At 34.5% G+C, this 19,551-nt stretch overlaps 1 protein-coding gene and 1 pseudogene across 1 annotated transcript; one reads left to right on the top strand and one right to left on the bottom strand.

The window, feature by feature from the left end:
• Positions 1-7,866: 7,866 nt before the first annotated feature.
• LOC145000186 (Pentatricopeptide repeat (PPR) superfamily protein) lies at positions 7,867-9,422 on the bottom strand. Its single transcript, XM_078959377.1, has one exon. The coding sequence runs from the start codon at positions 9,319-9,321 to the stop codon at positions 8,089-8,091; it is 1,233 nt and encodes a 410-aa protein (XP_078815503.1). The 5' UTR covers positions 9,322-9,422; the 3' UTR covers positions 7,867-8,088.
• A 3,225-nt stretch (positions 9,423-12,647) lies between these two features.
• On the top strand, positions 12,648-14,283 carry LOC145000184 (UDP-glycosyltransferase 73C6 pseudogene; annotated as a pseudogene).
• Positions 14,284-19,551: the final 5,268 nt, after the last annotated feature.

Here is a 19,551-nt window from a genome sequence, read left to right as displayed (position 1 = left end):
AGTGGAAAATTCAATTTCTTGAGGGTGATTATGGTAAAACTAATGAAACTCATTAGTTTTGGTAACCCTAAATCCTCATTAAATTCGGATTATCCTAATTTTCTTCCAATGCAACTAATGACGACCTAACCCTAATAAAACCCTAATCTTGTTTAATATATAAACAACTCTTCAGTCTCAGAAGATGGTTACGAATTTTAGCTCTCATTTTCATCAAACTCTCACATAATATCTCTAGAAAATTGGCTTACGATTTTTGTGCCTAGAATCGTAAGTGTCCACTTGGATTATCCTAGGCTGAATGTTTTGCAACATAGGCATAGGGTCGAAATATTAGTTCGAAAAGTGCTCTCACGATCTAAGTTGGTATCCAGATCTCCATCATAAACCCTAATAGATTCTTACAATTTGTAGCCTTTAATTCAAAAGGACATGATAGAGCAACTCATATAAGTGTCATTCATAGCAACTCATACAACTGAACTTCCTGAAATGAACCAAGGAAGACCAAGGTAGATGTGTGTATTTGTGTGTGTGTGTGTGTGTATATATATATATATATATATATATATATATATATATATATATATATATATATATTTATATTTATATATATGTAACGCCCGTAGATCCGGGCTAGTCAATTTAGAGGCAATACGTGTCGAAAATGACTTTTCGGCAAAATATTATTTAGAATAAATAATCTTAACCAAGTTGTAGTATATGTTACAAGGTTTTCGTACATATAAAGACCGCCGAAATCCGAGTTATAACGAAGAAGTTATGACCCGTCGAAGTTTCGCGACGGAATCGGCACGATACCGGGAAATGTAAATAGTGAATTTACGATAGATCGAGATTTAGCCTTAACAATCTAAATGAAAGTCGTACAATACGTTAAACAAAAAGCGTCCATAAAAAGAATGCCCAAATCTGACTTCGTATGAGGAAGTTATGATTTTTCGAAGTTTCGAATTAGCAATGTACAACCTGAAATTCGAATATTAGATCGAGCAGTTTTTAGCCGAAACAACCTAAACGAGAATCGAAGATCTCGTTATTAGTAGTGTAACGATAAAAAGACAGACGAAAATGGACATCAGATGAAGAAGTTATGAGATTTAACGGATTAATTCTGTCCCTACCTATTAAAAATATAACTTTAAAAATAAATTCAAAATTAGCTGATGGAGTCTAAACGAAAGTTGTAAAGTACGTCTCCACCTACACGGGGATATAAATAATGTCAAACACAGAGTTCATATGAACGAGTTACAAATTATAATACCATATTTACGTATTAAAATTAAGTATAAATCATATATACGTACACATATATATACATATGTATATATCATTTGAAAGGTATCGACGATGTGGTCATGTTGAATTCTTTCGATAATAGTGTAGTACAAATACCGTTAAATCTATTTAAAATAGTATTATAAAGGGGTGTTTAGTTGTTTATATAACTAAAAGGTCATTAAGTAATTACGAAGGGTAGTTTTTGAAAATTTAGTTAGTATAAATAAGAGCCTTGGGCTCTCATATTTCTTACACTGTTCTCTTGATTCAAAAGTCTTTCTCTCCTTATCCCCTGAGCATTTCGGTCCCTCGTGATCCGACTTCTCTGTCTGTAGTTTTAGTATAGTAAGGTGAGCGCTGAAGCGCTGCACAAATATTTCTTAGAAAGATTCAGCGACGAAGTTCTACCCCTGCAGAGCCCGACTCCTAGCTAAAGTCTCCTTGTAAGTAAGTTATGCATACCCTATTTTAAATATAGTTTATATTTAAAATTAGTATTGTTATTATAAATTTATAATAAATATTTGAGCTATTATTATGACTTATATAAGTGTCGTTATAATATCTTTTTAACTACTCGCGGTACGGGGAAATCTCGTTTAAAGGGCCGCATAGGGTTGTTGGATTTCAGAAGTGCTATACGCCAAAATGGTCCTCCTTCCGATGTTTTATGTCTGGCCCTTGTCTGTACATAGTGGTTGGAAAGTATTGTTTAAACGTTTATAAAATAATAATAATAAGACTAATAATTAGTCACGGTAAATATTAGACTAAAATCTAGTGGTAATAATACTAGGTTTCGTCGAAGGAAATTATTTTAAAGTAAACGAAGCGTTGTCCGAGTATCGAGTCACCACCTTCTCAAGTGAGTGCATAGTTACTTTCATCTTACACATAGATATGAAGTATTTTATATAAACTACGTGCTATGTGTGCATATTATCTGAATACTTGCTGTCTATGCTGGATGAACGTTTTTTTATCCATGTTTTAAATGATTTGAACTGTATACGTATTTTAAATATATAAGTATGTTGGGTATGAGATGGGTAGATGAATGATGAGAGATAAAAGATGATGTGAGTAAACATTGGCAGCTATAGACTTAGTGCCTAACAAATAACATCGGCAACTATGGACTTAGTACCTACTGGACAAACACTGGTAGCTATGGACTTAGTACCTATTAGGAATTGGTAGCTATGGACTTGGTACCTATTAGATAAACATTGGTAGCTATGGATTTAGTACCCAACAACTATGGAATTAGTTCTTTACGAACGAGCATTGGCAGCTATGGATTTAGTGCCAGTCCTATAACTCTGGAAGCAAAGGACTTCAGAATGAACGAATGCGAGATAGATGACTCTTAAGATAGATCCTTAAGAGTAAAGAAGATAATGGTGATGGGTAATTGGGTCGATTGTTTGATTGTTTAAACATAATAATTATATTATTGTGGGTTGAAAACCCTATGTACTCACCAGGTTTCCCAACCTGACCCACTCAGTTTATTTATATTACAGCTGTTGAGATGAAGTCACATTACACTGAAAGATTAAAGAGATGTAAATCACTAGTGTAAATAAATGTAAGTTATGTTTATGCTTATGTTTCTGTATTGACGATGACAACCCAAATGTTTTAAAACGAATTAAAAATACTTTTCTTCGGAAATGCTTTGATAACGTATTTATCATGTTTTACTGGGAACAAATTCCGCAACATTTTTATTAAAAGAGGTACTCTGATAATTATAAAGCATAAACAAAATCGGTCTTTTCTAGCCGTGAATATGGGGGTGTCACAGTTGGTATCAGAGCATTAGTTTAAGCGAACTAGGAATTTGTAGGAAAGTTCTAGACTTAAACTTAGAATGCTAAGTGATGATTGTGAGGAGTGTGTCTAATAGATTTAGGTAATACACCTGAATAGACACAAGCACTAGCTTATTTTAGGAATGATGCCTAAATTGCTTTTACGTGCTAAATGATTTGTTATGATTTATGCTATAGTTTGATCGGATCTATGGTCTGTTGCCGACCGGATCTGGAAACCTTATGTGTTTAGGATTCTAAACGTACGAATACGATATTAGAACTAGCATATAAACGTTTCGGAGTGATAAGGATGATTTAAACGTCAATCCTAAATTAAGATCTAGATTCTCCTTATTCGGTGTACAGATAATGGCAAGAACCCGCAGTGGGGCTGGGAATACAAATGGGAATATGAATCAACCCCCGGTGATTCAGCAAATACCTACAGTAGTAGAAGATGTACCGGAGCCAATCACCATGGTTGGAGTACAAGCCATGGTTCGGGCTATGCTAGCTGAACAAAGGGAAGAAATGAGGCAGATGTTGAATAGGGACGAACCTACTATGCCCATTGAGCAACCCGAATTGATTCCCGAGCAATCGGAGGAATGGAACTACAGCTGCCAAGTGAGTCAAGTGGAGACTCAAGGTGAACGAAGGGATGGCCCGGAAAGGAGAAACAACAAGGATGGACGAATGTACAAGAATTTCTTGGGTGCGAAACCACCAAGTCTCTCAGGAAGCCCAAAGCCCGTTGAGATTATGGATTGGATCTCCGAGATGGAGATGGTGTTTGAGAGCTGCAGCTGTAGCGAGAAACAGAAGACTGTCTTCGCAGTAAGACAACTGAAAACAGGAGTCTTGAGCTAGTGGAAGCTACTGGCAGATACGATGCCACGAGGAGAAGCCCTAAGGATGTCATCAGAAGAGTTTTTGGAACAGTTGAAAATGCAGTATTGCTCAGAGATAGATCTGATAGACCTGAACAATGAGTTTCAAAACCTGAAGAAAGGGAAGATGAGTGTTGATGAGTATGCCACCGCATTCACCGAGAGGATGAAGCTATTTCCCTACTTGGTTCCTACTGAACTCTCCAAGATTGATAGATTTGCTAACGGATTGCCCACTGACTTTGGCCTAATGGTCAAAATGGCAACTACCTTGAAAACAGTTGTTCGGGTAGCTAAGAACGTAGAGACCTAGATAAGAGAAAAGGGTCTAGAAAAAGATAAGGTAGGAGAGAAGCGGAAGTTTGAAGGATCTTCAAGGTCCAACAAGGAGAGCAAATTCTTAAAGCTTGGAGGAGGAGAAAGAGGTGAAGCAAGATGGTGTGATAAATGTAAAAAGAAGCATTGTGGGAAGTGCAACGAAGAAGTAACTTGTTACAAGTGTGGAAGGACTGGTCACTATTCCAAGGACTGCACACATAATGATAAGGTATGCTACGGATGTGGAGGCAAGGGGCACCTATCAAGAAATTGCCCAAAGAAAAACGAAGCAGCAAAGCCAAACACACCACCAAGGCCAAGGGCATTCCACATGATCCTTGACGAGGCAGAAAACCATGCAAGGAACCAAGGATGAGGAATCCATACCCGAAGACCGAGTTATGAGGTAGCCTAAGAGATAGAACAATATGATGTAGCCTATTAGAGGTATAGTCTAGGGTGAACTTGAACACTTATGTAATAGTTTCAAGAAATAATGAAGCCTTCGTTTTGCTATATGATGTGTTAAACTGTTATGTGATTTTCTTGTATGGTGACTTGGAAAACTGTGAGACAATACTTGGGACGAGTATGAGTAGGTGTGAAAGGTAGTAGATGCATATACTACCAGAAGCACATGACTCACGCTTGGATTATGTAAAGTCACAAGGTTACCAAGAAGTTAGTAATTAATACCGTTTTATTCAAGTATGTCGTAACCATCGTTTCGGTAATGACTAAAAAGATTATTAATATTCCGACCCTAGTGGTCATATAGAATTGAGTCCAACTATGCTGAGTATGCTATGTGGTTTAGAAAATCAAGTTCGATGTAGCATCTGACTTAAGACAGAAGATTGGAATAAAAAGAGATCAGTAGAGGTATCACGAAAAGTTGCTTGTAGCTAGAAATGTTACCTTTTAAAATGTGATTATATCACATTAGAACATGAAGGAAAGTATAATCTGTTTTGGAATATAACTATAAGAGACCTGAGTCTAAACGTGCATCACATGATGGAAGGTCATAATTTGGAGTCTAACCTGAGATAGAAAGCAAATGCACGATCGAGTACTGCTTACAGTCAATAAGTCTAAGAGATATACTTGAAGGAATATATAAGTTATAATTATTACCAAGGATGAAGAGATGATGTATGGAGTCATTATACGAGCCCTGTTTCATTGATGATTCCGGGACGTATTCATCCTAAGGGGGAGATAATTGTAACGCCTGTAGATCCGGGCTAGTCAATTTAGAGGCAATAAGTGTCGAAAATGACTTTTTGGCAAAATATTATTTAGAATAAATAATATTAACCAAGTTGTAGTATATGTTACAAGGTTTCCGTACATATAAAGACCGCTGAAATCCGAGTTATAACGAAGAAGTTATGACCCGTCGAAGTTTCGCGACGGAACCGGCACGATACCGGGAAATGTAAATAGTGAATTTACGATAGAGCGAGATTTAGCCTTAACAATCTAAATGAAAGTCGTAGAATACTTTAAACCAAAAGCGTCCATAAAAAGAATGCATAAAGAGCCGCATAAGGTTGTTGGATTTCAGAAGTGCTATACGCCAAAATGGTTCTGCCCTCCAATGTTTTATATCTGGCCCCTGTCTGTACATAGTGGTCGAAAGTATTGTTTAAACGCTTATATAATAATAATAATAAGACTAATAATTAGTCACGGTAAATACTAGACTAAAATCTAGTGGTAATAATACTAGGTTTCATCGAATGAAATTATTTTAAAGTAAACGAAGCGTTGTCCGAGTACCGAGTGTGTTTGTCTTCCCGTACGCAACATACAACTCTTTATTGTAATGCCCTCTCCAAGTGTGTTTGTCTCCCTTTTTTAACTTACTATGGCAGACATTTGTGAAATAATTCTGATAAGAAGAAAAAAAAAAGGCATTAAGAAACCCTCTTAGCATAACCCTAGACATTCTAAGATCCTTTTTAAAAGGCGTGACGAAGAAAAATATTTGTGAAATATTTCTCATAAGAAGAAGAAAAAGGCATTAAGAAACTCACTTGGCATAACCCTAGACATTCTTAGATCCTTTTTAAAACCTGCTCTAATTTTCGCTATATAGAAAAGAAGTAAAGAACATAATACCCATTACAACACCACATAATACCCATTACAACACCTGGTGGAAGACACAAAAAGAAAAATCAAGGGTTACACAAACTTTTTAGGAGTTACACTACTAGAATTATTAAAAAAAAACAAAAAACAAAAAAAAAAAAAAAAAAAAAAAAAAAACCCTCATTCCCTAAGGTAGTTTTTGTCACTAAAAGGTTTTTACCGACAAATTTATGTTTATCAGATTTTTTGATGGATTTCCAATACATTTGTGAAAGATTTATAGAATTTTACACTATTAAGACAAAATCGAAGGGTTGCACATGCAACTTTGAGACACCTGCTATGGACACCTCCGCCCCTTAGGTTTTTGTGTTTGTCTCCCTTTCTTAACTTATTATAACATGTATTTGTAAAATAATCCTGATAAGAAGAAATAGAAGAGATTTGTGAAACATTTACTAGGATGAAATCGAAGGATTGCACGTGCTACCTCGGGACACTTGCTATGTCCGACTCTGGCCTAGAATACCAAAAATAATTTGTAAATGATTTAAAAGAAAAAAAATGTTAATTGACATTTGTTTTTATTAAATCAAATACTCCTTCTGCCCCATATTAATAGTCCATGTTTCATTTTTGGTTTGTCCCAAAGTAATAACCTACTTCTAAAAGTAAATATCATTTTACTAAACTACACTTTATTATTAATTAACCTACCATGAAATTAAATGCAACAAAAAGGTAAAACTATCATTTCATTTAATAAAGTTAATAGTAATTAATATTTTATTAATCTATTTGTGTGTTTTTGTGTGTAAAGTGTAGACAATAATTTTTAGGACAGATGAAGTAACACGTTTGCCTACAAGTTACTTTGTATTAAGATTTCATATTTTTAGAAATAGTAGAACATAAAAACCAAAACATTAAGTTTTAGTCAAACAAGACAAATGTCTCCTTCAATAGTAAAGCAATGTTTCTATTTGTGTGCTAACATACTTTTATTTACATAAGGTTGTTTGGTATGCCTCTTCCTTGATTTGGTCACTCTTAGATTCAAACTATTTGATACCAATTTTAGAAAATAGTCAAATTCAAACCATTTGATACCATAACTAGAATTCAAACTATTTGATACCATAATTAGAAAAAAAAAATCAGATTCAAACCATTTGATACCATAATTAAAAAAAAAAAATCAGATTCAAACCATTTGATACCATAATTAGAAGCTTTTGGTTCGGTCCTAAACATAACCCATGCTGCCTCACTCAAATCAATGCTTAATCAACAACTATCAACCACAAAACCTTCCCACAAAGGCATCTTCATATTCTGTTGGAATACTTGATAAATCATATCAACAAAATAAATTCAATATGAAATGTTGGAATACTTGGAATATAAGTATACTTACAAAACTTAAAAACTCATTTAAAGTGCAAGTTTAAATCTTGAGTTTATAATTTATGCATTGACTAACTGCATAATACAAGTTCATACAAAACAACTTCCAGAAAAACACCAGATCTCAGGCTAACATCATGTATTGTAATCAAAGTTCAGTTTCAATTTCGACTATTTATCCACCATAAATAACAAGAAACCACCAACCTATTTCTAGAAAAACTGAAGTTTTCAAACATAGAAAATGATCAAAACATTTGTGAACGTTTCTTCCCAAAGATTGCCTCCCAAACCAAAGGCGAAAATGGACCTTTTTTCTCCATGAAATCTGTAACACCTTTCTCATCAAATCCAAATCCTTTCTCTTTCAAACTCTTGATCATCATTTCAGCAGCTTCCAAACCTCTTTCCCTACAAAACCCATTCACCAAACCTGTGAAAGTAGCCAGATTTGGTGAATGATCAGCTTCCACCATCTCCAAACAATATTCAAGAGCTTCATCTAACCTATTCCCTTTAACCAAACCCTGAACAAGAACACCATAACTAAATGCATTGGGTACAATACCATTGTTCTGCATTTTCCTGAAGATCCTGATAGCTTCATCTGGCTTCTGAGATTTGCAAAACCCTTCAACTACTGCTGTGTATATCACCACCTCAGGGATGGATCCTCTTTCACGCATTACACCAAACAGCTTCATTGCTTCTTGAACCAATCCATCGCTACACAAACCATGGAGCATCGCTACTGCATTTGGGATCAGCCCCGTTTCTTTCATTTTCCTAAATAGCTCATCAGCGTCTTCTGGTGGTGGTGGTGGCGGTGGTTGAGGCTCCTCGGCCACTACTTCTCCCTCTCCGGCACTATTGCTGGTATCTGATTTGTCAGAAATGGGACTACCTTTTTCTTCATCGAATCCAAGCTTGAATCTATCGAGGAATCCATCAACGTCCTGAATCTTAGTATCCTTAACTCGTGGGCTAGGAGAAAATTGGGGCTTCTGTTCGTCATCATCATCAAATGGGACATAAGAGCTGTTTGTTTCAGATTTCCGACTATCGGTTCTGTTTACTTCGGATGATGCTCTGTTACTCGGTCTATACCTACTATCATCATCATCGTACTTAGGTCTTCTATTGCTGTCGAAATCCCTTCTTCCTCCTGCGTGTCTTCGATCCCTATTATCGCCGGCGTCGCGGTCATCGTTACCGTGGTTGAATCCAGAAAGCCGTGACGAAGGAGTTCGATCTGATGTGCTGAATCCATCGCCGGAGCGTCGTCTTGGTGGTGGTGATCGACCACCACTGTAACCATCGTTAGACCTGTTATTGTATGACGACGAGGAGAAAATTCTAGTTAACAATGGCGAATCAACACGACGACGAGTTCGAAAATGAGATCGGTGATGATGAGAATAATCCGAGATGCTGAAAGAAATTAATTTTGAAATCTTAAACCCTTTCTTTATCGTCTCCATTTTGCAGCTCGCATAAACCCTAACCCCTTCTCAAGTGAGCCTGACGAAAGACGACGTGGTAGTCCCTCGCTAGAAAAAAAAAAAAAAAAAAGGATTTTCGAATATTTGATAAAAACAAAAACAAAATTTAATACATGAATGCTCCCTCTGATTTGGAATAATATGCATCTTGGATACAACTTTTTACTTTGTTATACCATCTGTCCCTATGTTATCTGTTAATTATAACACTCATCCCTCTGCCGTTAAATCTTACTATAGAGACATTAAGTGTTTCTATAATTATTATTTTACCAATTTTTTTTTTCATTTTTTTGTTTTTATAAATATTTTCTTATATTACAAGGACTATTAATGTAATTTTCCGTAATTGTTATCATCTCTCTAATATACACACATATCTTATGGACACACATGAAAAAACATATAAATGAATATTTTTCGGAACACCCCACACATGATTTAATGATAATTACAAATGAATTGCTAAAAAAAGAAAAAATTAATGTTAGAATTTTTTTGTTTTATATTCTAATTCATGAATTCAACTAAAACAGTTCAATACATATCGATTGAAGGCAAACGGATAATACGTATCTTCAGAACAGATGGAATCGGAAAGTAATAAGTTTCAAACTTTCTATTACATATCCGTTCGAACCAATATTTGGGTGTTTTTGCTTGAGCTGTACGAGATGAAAGTCTTATATACAGTTCTCGGAGGGGGGGGGGGGGGGGGGGGGGGATCAGGCCTATCTCAATAAAGTCTATGATTGGTTTGAAGAACGTCTTGAGATTCAGGTGATTGCAGATGATATAACTAGTAAATATGTTCTTCCTCATGTAAACATATTTAATTGTCCAGGGGGAATTACACTTACTTGTTTTTTAGTCCAAGTGGCGCGCTACAGGATTTGCTATGACCTTTTACTATCGTCCGACCATTACTGATGCTTTTACTTCTGTTCAATACATAATGATTGAAGCTAAAATAGGGTTTTGCAATCACAAAGTCCGGCTAACATTTATCTTCCCATTACGAAACATAAACCAATTATAGGAATAATCAATCAACCTATCGATTAATAAATTCCGAGTAACTGTATGATCAATAAGAAATATATCATTCTGAAAGTTTCAAATGATCCACCACATCGTTGTTATTATAGCTTCTAAATCCATACATTTCATTAAAGAAACTAGAATTGAGTCAATCCATTGCATCACTTCTTCCAACATAGAAAATCTAGGAACACTAATGTCACACTATCTACCTAGAAAGCAGAATTGGGTTTTGTTTTTGGGCTTGTGTTCGGCCGATAACTTTTTTCAAACTCGTTTAAAGTTTTGCTACATATTTAAGTAATGATGTGGTAATATGGATGGTTATTGATAAGTTTAATGAAAGTTGAATTTTTCCGCAAATTTGTGAGTCCCAAATTCATATTATTTGTTGAATCAACTAGGTCTTGGAAGAGATTGACTTGAGTTTCAGTATGACCTAATATGTGTTCATGAGTTCTATGATATATCATATACATTCAAGTTTGGAATGATCAATTTAACTAATTTAGGTCAAACTAGTCATTTTTTTCAAACACAAAAACTTGATAATTTTTCTAAAAACATTGTTCATAATAGTTTGTTTAGTTATCCACAAAATTTATAACTATTCAAAATCTTTCTTTATTACTAATATATTAAGTTACTATAAACATATTAACCGAAAAACTTTTATCAATGTAATCAACTTGTTTCAATAATAAAAGAGTTTTTATAAATAAAATTAATATAATACTTTCTTATAACATACATATAGTAAGAGCATCTATAATGGTAAACATATATCATATGTTAAAAATATTGTCACCTTACTATTTTATTTTTATTAACCTCTAATTAAATTGTTGTTTAGATGGTTAAACTTTTTAATGATTTTTTTTTTAATTTAACTATTTATCCTTATCTATCTAAATTGTTATATAAAACCTTTTCATTTAACTAATCGTTTTTTAAACACATCATATTTGAATATAAACATTGATTCACACAAACAATTTACATATTACTATAATTTATATTTATATATTATATATTTGTTTATCTATAAATTTTAGATATATAATAAGTAAATAAAATAATCAAATGGATAAAATGAAATATTATTAAAAAGAAAAAGATAATTGTTCCAATCATTAAACTATATTGACCACTAAGTGGTCAATATGCCCTCCAATGATATTTTATTATTTAAACCACTTAACCAAATAATAATAATATATAAAAAACCTACCATGGAAGTTCTAAGCTATGTTATTACGAAACTTATCTTTTGTATTAGTTTTACGTTTATTATCTAGTTTTTAAAACTCACGACTTCTTAAAAATGAAATTAAAATTCATCAAGTTTTACGATCACATAAAGTTAAACTCATATTTTATAAAAAAAAAAAGACAAAAAAAATCTAATTATCTTTATTAAAAAAGTCAATATATAATTAAATAAATATATTATTTTCATGTTTTGTTGCCATGAATTCCATGTTTCTTACGGCAACGACTTTTTAATACCTGTCCATTTAGATAGAAGATTCAAGACTGATCATTCTACGTGAACATGAAAAAACTGAAACAAAATTTCTAAAATACGAATTCCAAATCACCAATTATCAAACCCTCAATCTCCAAAACTTGGCCATGGCTTCCGAACCCACCTCTGAACTTCACTTCCTCTTTATTCCATTCCTAGCCCCTGGCCACACCATCCCCATGATTGACATGGCCAAATTACTCGCACAGCAACCAAACATTACTGTCACAGTCGTCACCACACCCCTCAACGCCGTTCGATACAGTCCCATCCTCAACAATCCCGGTGGCTTTCCTTCAACTTCCGTTTCCAGCCATGGAGGTCGGATTACCAGATGGATGCGAAAGTCTAGACGCACAACAAGCATACAGTTGGAGTACAACAGGCTTAACATAGTATTTGACAAAAGCAAAACACAAACAGAATAAAACACGAACTCGTAAACAAAGACTATAGTCCAACAAACTTATCAAAACACGAGTTATATAAAAATATTTTTTTTATTTAACATCATAGCCGGCTTTTGTCTTTCTGATAAATATATTATATTCTTTAATTTAATCATCCGCCTTTGGATTTATCCCGATTAGACAAAACTTGTAGCAACCTCCACCTTCCTCTACAAAGTTATGTTTTTTATTTTTTATTGTGTAAGCAAATAATCGCTTATGTATATGCTTACATCATCACGGATTTATCTAATAAATTAAAGAGGGGAAGGGGAAGGAGAAGAGAATGAAACCCTTTATTTAGAATGCAAATGCAATTACATTATCGCACATAGATTCAATCCCTCAAAAATGGCTTTAGAAGAATCACAAGAACATAACCAGCTTCACTTTCTTGTTATACCCATGGCATCCCCAGGCCATTATATTCCCACCATTGACATAGCCAAGTTACTATCTCAACATGGTGTCCAAGTCACCTTCATCACCACCCCTGTAAACGCCCTAAGATTCGGATCCATTCTTGATCAATCAATCAAATCAGGTCTCCCCATTAATTTTCTTGAATTCCCATTTCCATCTATGGAATTTGGATTACCAGAAGGTTGTGAGAGCTTAGATACTCTCCCTAGTTTCAACTTGATCGGATCACTTATGCAAGCATTTAATACACTACAAGAAAGAGTCGAACAATATATAGAAAACCTGAATCCTAAACCGAGTTGCATAGTATCCGACTCGTTTCTCCTATGGCCAGCTGAAACAGCAAAAAGGTTTCAGATTCCAAGGATTATATTCGATGGAATGAATTGCTTCACACAGATGTGTAACCATGTTTTGTACCTCACTAAGGTATATGAAACTGTGGGTGAGTTGGAATCATTTGTTTTACCTGGTTTGCCTGATCGTATTGAACTAACAAGATCCCAACTGCCTATCGTATTCAATTCAGGCTCAAAAAATTTAGATAGTTTTCATGAAAAGCTTCGGATATCTGAATCCGAAGCATATGGAGTAATCATAAACAGTTTTCAGGAGTTAGAACAAGGATACGCGGATGAATATCAGAAACTCAAAGGAGGTAAAGTTTGGTGCATAGGGCCATTATCGTTATGTTACAAAGATGTATCAGAGAAAGCCCAAAGAGGTAACAAGTCGTCGATTAACAAAAACGAATGCCTCGAGTGGCTAGATTCTCAAGAAAATGGTTCGGTGATCTATGCATGTTTAGGAAGTGTTAGTCGTGTTGAACCTACACAACTAATTGAGCTTGCTTTAGCTCTAGAAGCAACTAGAAGGCCATTTATTTGGGTAGTTCGCGCAGGTCATAAGACGCAAAAGATTGAAGAATGGATAGATGAAGAGGGGTTTGAAGAGAGAACAAAAGAGAGAGGTTTATTGATCCGTGGGTGGGCTCCACAAGTGTTGGTTTTGTCCCACTCTGCGGTTGGAGGGTTTTTGACACACTGTGGGTGGAATTCGACTCTAGAAGGAGTGTGTGCTGGTGTTCCCATGGTGACATGGCCTCAGTTTCAAGAGCAATTCTTGAATGAGAAGTTGGTTGTACAAGTGTTAAGGATTGGAGTTAGTGTTGGTGCTCGAGATGTTGTCCATTTGGGTGATGAAGAGAAGTCGGGAGTGGGAGTAAAGAGGGAGGAGCTGAGGAAGGCTATAGAGATGGTGATGGAAGAAGGGAAAGAAGGAGAAGAGAGAAGAAAGAGAGCTAAAGAACTAAGTGAGATGGCATATAAAGCAATAGAAGAGGGAGGATCTTCTCACCAGAATATAACACGATTAATCGAAGATATCATGCAACAAGCCACTAGTAGGAAATTATAAGATTATGTTCAATTTCTTCAAGTTCCATGTGTTGAAAATAGTGGAAGAATATTTCAATCTTATATTTATTTGTTTTTTCTTAAAGGGGTTATTATGTTAAAAGTATTTGTAGCAGGGTTTAGAATGTAAATGCAGGGAAGGATACGCGGATCTTTTGTTATAGTCGGGTTGATCCATATACTTGACACAGAGATATAAAAGAAGAGAGAGAGAAGATATGTGGCAGATGAGAGTCTTCAGCTTGAGAGATAGATCTAGGGTTTTCTCTTCGTGTTTTCTACTTCTCTCTGATTTTGTGTTGTTATGATGATAGATTAACAATCAGATGTTTCTATTCGTATAATCTGTTTTAGATTAGGATTGAGTGTAGTTGAATGAGAGTAGATTAGGGTTTTGTAGTGAGGTTTCAGTTGTAAGTACATGAAAACCTTTTGTTTCTTTGTCCTAAATTGATATAAGAAATGAAGATGTTGGGAAAAATATTTTGTGTAATTTCAACATGGTATCAGAGCTCTAAGGCTCATGTTCTTTGATCCAGACGGCTTGGTTGGCTAATCGTCGTTTGGTGATCTTCGTTCTCAACGATTTAAAAAAAAGGTATACCGATTCCTTTATTTTTTGGTTTTGTTTTCTGTTAAATCTGTTAGATCTAGGGTTCTTTCTCTATTTACCTTAGTTTGCTTTTTGGATCCTGGTACTGCGAGATTTTTTGGATTTGTCTTGCAGATTGGTGCTTCCTCTCTTCTTCTTGTCGTTGTGACTACAAGTTTGAACAAAAAGAAATACGCTCTGAAAGCTATCGATTAATCCCTTATCTGAAGTAATCCTCTTGGGGTCGGATTTCATCACCGATAAACCCTTGTAGGGAACGGATTTAGGGAGTCGATTTGAGAAGAAAAAACAAAAAAAAACAACATCGCCTTCTATAGCACTGTGAGGGTGTTCTTGTTCTTTTATTTTCTTCTTTGTTTTCGCGTATACTGTGTTTGTTTCTTGGCTGTTTCTTTGACTCTGTGGTTGACTGTCTTGGGCCCCGACATACTGTGGTGACCATCTGGACTTAAGTCAACACAGGGTTTATTACCTGTTCTGTGTGTTGTGTATTCTCTATCTTTTCTGTGTGTTCCTTGTGATTTAGAATGGCAGGAGATACTCCTGAAGGCAGTGGTACTCCTAAAGATGGTACTACTGCCGATTTTGATGATCCTTTATATGTTCATCCTTCTGATTATGCTGTAGCCTCAATCATAACCATTAAACTGACTGGAAATGAAAATTATCGGTTATGGCGTAGTGCCATGTCTAGAGGTCTGAAGGCTAGGAATAAGTTGGGTTTTGTGGATGGAACTTTAACTCTTGAAAACACTGATGTCTCTAAAACCTCTAAATGGGAACGTGTTAATGCTGTTGTATGCAATTGGATTTTAGGGTCTATTTCTGAATCCATTTATGCTAGTCATGTTTACTCTGATAAAGCTAAGGATATTTGGGATGAATTGTTTGAAACTTATAATAAGGCTGATGGATCTGTAGTTTTCAATATCCATCAACAAATTAATACTTTAAAACAGAATGGTTCGTCTCTTTCTGATTATTATAATAAACTTGATTCTTTATGGAAGGAATTTGATGGTTTGACTAGCTTAACTGAATGTGTATGTGAGGCTGCTACTAAGCTTAATGATCATTCTAAATTGATGAAACTAATGCAGTTTCTGAGTGGTCTTGATGAGTCATATAATCAAGTAAAAAGTCATATTCTTTTGATGGATCCTTTACCAAATGTTAAATCTGCTTTTTCCATTCTTTCTAGAGAAGAATCTCTTCAAAGGAATGGGTCTTTAAATTCTATTGTTCCTTCGAAGTCTCAGGTGTCTGTGTTTAACAGTAAAGTCAATGATTTTAAGAAGGGACAAGGTCTAAACAGGATCAGAAATCAAGGATTGCAATGTAAACATTGTAATCTTAAAGGCCATACAATAGATAGGTGCTATAAACTGATTGGTTTTCCAAAGGATTTTAAACAGAAAAATGAAAGTAATAATCAAAGTAAATCTTTTTCTGTAAATTCATCTTCTGTCAGTTCAAATAACAATATTGTAGGTTCTTCTGATCCTGTTAACAAGAGTGATGCTCACTATCTTACAAGTGAACAATACTCCAAATTTCTTCGTCTTATTAGTGACAATTCTATCAATGAGGATGTATCTGCTGCTGCTAATATGGCAGGTACATGTTCGTTTACTTGTAGTAATTCTGTTGTCAGTGAAAATAACTCTCAGAGTTGGATTGTTGACTCAGGGGCAAATCAACATATGATAGCCTCTGAGTCACAACTTCGAGACACAGTGGATGTGTCTAAGCTCAATCTTCTTGTTAAACATCCTAATGGGTCTTCTGCTCCTATTAACAAAATAGGGAACATTCAATTATCTTCTCATCTTACTTTATTTGATGTGTTTGCTGTTCCAGACTTTAATGTTAATCTTTTGTCTGTACACAAGCTTTGTAAGGATAGTGGTTGTGAAGTTGTATTTTCTGAACATAATTGTAAAATTCAGGATTCACTATCAAAGGAGATGGTGGAGAATGGTAGGGAATCAGGGGGTCTTTATTACCTTGATCATGTTCCCTTAGGTAATTTTGCTAGTTTAACTATTCCTAAGTGTTTTGTTTCAAAATTTACCTGGCACAGTAGACTTGGTCATCCTGCTGACCAGGCTTTAAGTGCTCTAAAAGATAAACTGAATTTTGGAAATGAATCCTTACCTCCTTGTGATACTTGTCATAAAGCAAAACAGACTAGAGAATCCTTTTCTCATAGTCAGCATCATTCATCTCAATTAGGTGAATTGATTCATCTAGATGTTTGGGGTCCCTATAGATTGGCTTCTGTTGAGGGTTATAAGTATTTTTTGACTATTGTGGATGATTTTTCTAGGGCAACTTGGGCTTTTCTTTTAAAATCTAAAAGTGAAGTTTTTGATTGTTTTAAAGTTTTTGTAAATATTCTATTAAATCAGTTTGGTGTTAACATTAAGACTATAAGGTCTAATAATGGAACAGAGTTTGTAAATAATCAAATGAAGTTTTATTGTATTGAACATGGAGTCATTCATCAGACCTCTTGTGCTTACACTCCACAACAGAATGGAGTTGTGGAAAGAAAGCATAGACATATTCTTAATGTGGCACGATCTCTTATGTTTCAGTCAGGAGTTCCTGTTAAGTATTGGGGAGATGCAGTTTTAACTTCGGTTTTTTTGATAAATAGAATGCCTACTTCTGTTTTGAATGGTTTATCTCCTTATGAACTTGTTTTTAAAAAGACTCCTAATTTTGATCATTTAAGAGTTTTTGGTTGTCTTTGTTTTGTTGCTAGACAAAATGTATCTGATAAATTTTCTGAGCGTGCAGAAAAATGTGTTTTGTTAGGATATTCATCTGATAAGAAAGCTTATAAACTTCTTAGTTTGGATACTAATTGTTCTTTTGTATCCAGGGATGTGAAGTTTTATGAGTCAGTGTTTCCTTATAAATTGAGGTCAACTGTTGGTGATAAAACTTTTAATACTTTTGGCCCTGTTGATCCTTTTTCCTATGATGACTTTGATAAAAATGAATACTTAAATGATTCTATAAATTTAGATGAACTGAGAGTGGAGTCACAGGAGGATGGTATTAATGCAGCTACTGACTTGGATGACAGTGACTTAATTGAGTCAGTCAACCGTAGTGGCGAGGTAAATATGCCTCATTCTGTTGGTTCTATTCCTTTATCTTCTGATATGTCTGAGGAAAATAGTCATATTTCTTCAACCCCTTTAGTAGAACTGTCTATAGGTGCATCTAGGTCTAGACGTGAATCACATATGCCAATTAAATTTGCTGATTATGTTATAGAAGGAAAATATAAATATGGCATAGAAAGATCTGTTAATTATTCTTTGCTTAATACTGATGCTAAATGTTTTGTTTCGAATCTGAATAAGACTGTAGAGCCTAAAAATTACTATGAGGCTTTATCTAATCCTAATTGGGTAAAGGCCATGAATGAAGAAATGGAAGCTCTTCATCGTAATCATACTTGGGAAATAACAAATTTACCTAAAAACAGGAAACCAATTGGTTGCAAGTGGGTTTTTAAAATTAAATATAAGTCAAATGGTGAAGTTGAAAGATATAAAGCCCGGTTAGTGGCTAAGGGGTATAATCAAAGAGAAGGGATTGATTTTGAAGAAACCTTTTCTCCTGTTGCAAAAATCGTGACTATTCGAATTGTTATTTCCTTATCTGTGCATAATTCTTGGCCTTTATATCAGTTAGATATAAATAATGCTTTCCTTTATGGTGATCTATCTGAGGATGTGTATATGTCTCTTCCTCCTGGATATTATTCTGAAAATGATTCTAGGGTTTGCAAGCTTACAAAATCGTTATATGGTTTAAAGCAAGCTCCTAGAAAATGGAATGAAAAATTGTGTGCTTCTTTGTTTATGTTTGGTTTTCAACAAAGCATAAGTGATTATTCACTGTTTATTAGAAGGTTTGATAGTTCAATAACTGTGTTACTTGTATATGTTGATGATATTATATTAACTGGTAATTGTGAAACTGAATTAAAAAAGGTTAAAGAATTTATGAAAACTCAATTTTTGATTAAAGATCTTGGAGTTCTTAAGTATTTTCTAGGTATTGAATTAGTAAATATTGATAATGGTTTGTGTTTAAATCAAAGAAAGTATTGTTTAGAGCTTTTGCATGAGTATGGATTGCTTGGTTGTAAACCGGTTAGCACTCCATTAGAGACAAACTTTATGATAAATACAGGAAATGATGATAAACACAATGGGTTATTAGATAATAAAACTGAATTTCAAAAGCTGATTGGAAAACTTATATATCTTACTATTACTAGGCCAGATATTGCTTATGGAGTTCAAGTGCTAAGTCAATTTATGCACAAACCTAGGAAGTCTCATTTAAAAATTGCTTTAAGGTTGTTAAGATATTTAAAAGGATGTCCTGGAAAAGGAGTTGCAATAACTAAATCTGATAACTTTATGTTGAGTGGATTTGTTGATGCAGATTGGGCAAAATGTCTAACTACAAGGAAATCTGTAACAGGTTACTTAGTATATTTTAATAATTGTTTGATTTCATGGAAAAGTAAGAAACAGTCTACTGTTTCTAGATCTTCCACTGAAGCTGAATATAGAGCTCTTGGGTCTGTTACATGTGAAATAATTTGGGTTTTGAAAATCTTTTTTGAATTAGGAGTTAAGAATTTTATTCCAGTTTCTGTATTTTGTGATAATGATTCAACAATTAAGTTAGCTCTTAATCCATTGT

The sequence above is a fragment of the Lactuca saligna genome, chromosome 6 (assembly GCF_052625555.1).
Source record: "Lactuca saligna cultivar CGN05327 chromosome 6, ASM5262555v1, whole genome shotgun sequence".
Lineage (NCBI taxonomy): Eukaryota > Viridiplantae > Streptophyta > Magnoliopsida > Asterales > Asteraceae > Lactuca > Lactuca saligna.
This window is presented reverse-complemented; position numbering and strand designations above follow the sequence as displayed.